This window comes from Cajanus cajan, chromosome 10 (genome assembly GCF_000230855.2).
Source record: "Cajanus cajan strain Asha chromosome 10, NIPB_CcT2T_4, whole genome shotgun sequence".
Classification (NCBI taxonomy): domain Eukaryota; kingdom Viridiplantae; phylum Streptophyta; class Magnoliopsida; order Fabales; family Fabaceae; genus Cajanus; species Cajanus cajan.
The window spans coordinates 8,043,115-8,044,820 of NC_138526.1; the positions used below are offsets into that span (position 1 = coordinate 8,043,115).

General features: G+C 45.1%; 1 protein-coding gene across 1 annotated transcript; it reads right to left on the minus strand.

Annotated features, from left to right (window-relative positions):
• Window positions 1-467: 467 nt before the first annotated feature.
• On the minus strand, window positions 468-1,192 carry LOC145952289 (uncharacterized). The gene is made up of 2 exons (XM_083064628.1): window positions 1,048-1,192; window positions 468-955 (listed from the first exon to the last, which is right to left on the minus strand). Exons 1-2 carry the CDS (start codon window positions 1,190-1,192, stop codon window positions 468-470), a joined length of 633 nt encoding a protein of 210 aa, XP_082920754.1.
• Window positions 1,193-1,706: the final 514 nt, after the last annotated feature.

Here is a 1,706-nt window from a genome sequence, read left to right on the forward strand (position 1 = left end):
TCCGTTGTTAGTGACGATGGCTGAGGGATCCCAAAGCGTGTGATGATGTTCTTCCAAAGGAACTTTTGAACATTGTTTGCTGTGATAATAGCAAGAGGCTCGGCCTCGATCCATTTGGTGAAATAATCAACCGCGACTAGCAGAAACTTACATTGCCCCTTAGCAATTGGAAATGGTCCTAGTATATCCATTCCCCATAGGGCAAACGGCCAAGGTGAATTGATGCAGTGCAACTGCTCAGCTGATGCGTGTATCACGTTGCCATTCTTTTGGCACTGAATGCATTTTTTGACAAACTCCAAGCAATCAGTCTTGAGTGTCGGCCAATAATAGCCGGCCCAAAGTATCTTTGTTACTAGAGTTCTTCCTCCTGAGTGAGAACCGTAGATTCCCTCATGGACTTCCCTCAACACGTAATTGGCCTCTTCGGAGTTTAGACACTTGAGTAGTGGAGATGAGAAGCCTCTTCAATAGAGTTCCCCTCCCACTACTGAATATCTGGCTGCTTGGGTTCTCAACTTTTTGGCCACCGAGGGACATGTCGGCTCGATACCTTCGGTGATCAAACGCAGTATATCGGTCATCCATGTTTTTGGTTGCCTGGAGACTACTAAACATTCAGCAGTATCAATGCTTGGGGTTGAGAGCTCCAAGTGAAGGGTGGTTCGAAGTTGTCCAGGTTTACGATTGCTGGACGCCAATTGGGCTAATTGGTCAGCCCTTTCATTGTTTTCGCGAGGAGTGTGCTTCACTTTTACCTTATCAAAATGTTGGCACATGTTTTGAAAGGTATGATAATACTTCAACAATTGTACGTCTTTAACTTGAAAGTTCTCATTGACTTGCTCTAAGACAACTTTCGAATCGGTCCAACACAGCAGCTTCTGAACGCCCACTTCTCGAGCCAATCTTAATCCTGCCAAGAGCGCCTCGTACTCGGCCTGATTATTCGAAGCTTTTAAAGCAAAACAAGAGATTGTTCAAGTGCCAAGCCTGTCGGTCCTTCGAGGATTATTCCGGCTCCACTACCTTGGTTGTTAGACGAACCGTCAACGCGAATTATCCATTGATCACTTTTGAAATGTCCGACTAGTTGCAGCTCATTAACGAAGTCGACCAGACATTGCGATTTGATAGGACCTTGTGGTTTGAACGATATGTCAAACTCAGATAACTCCACAGACCAAGCCATCATGCATCCTGCTAACTCGGGTTTTCTCAGAACTTTGGTGATTGGACAATCAGTCCACACTACGACCTTATGGCTGTGGAAGTACTGTCAAAGACGTCACACCGTGTGGATCAAACCAAGCGCCATCTTCTCGAGAAGTTGGTATCTCCTTTCGGAATCTTGAAGCATCCGACTAACGAAATAGATTGGCTTTTGGGACTCTTTTTCCTGCACTAGGACAACGTTGATTGCTTCATTAGAGACACACAAATATACCACCATGTCCAGGCTTGGATCGGGTTTTGAAAGTATCGGGGGCGATCCGAGTCGATGCTTGAGGGATCTAAACGATTCTTCACATTCTATTGTCCAACTGAATTTACTGGCTTTCTTTAACAATCCAATGATGGGTTTCTCCATTTTGGCTAGACAGGGAAGGAACCGAGAGAGAGAAGTAAGTCGTCTGGATAAAACTTGGACTTCTTTAATGTTATGCAGACTTCTCATGTCGATCACCACCTGACATTTGTCCGGA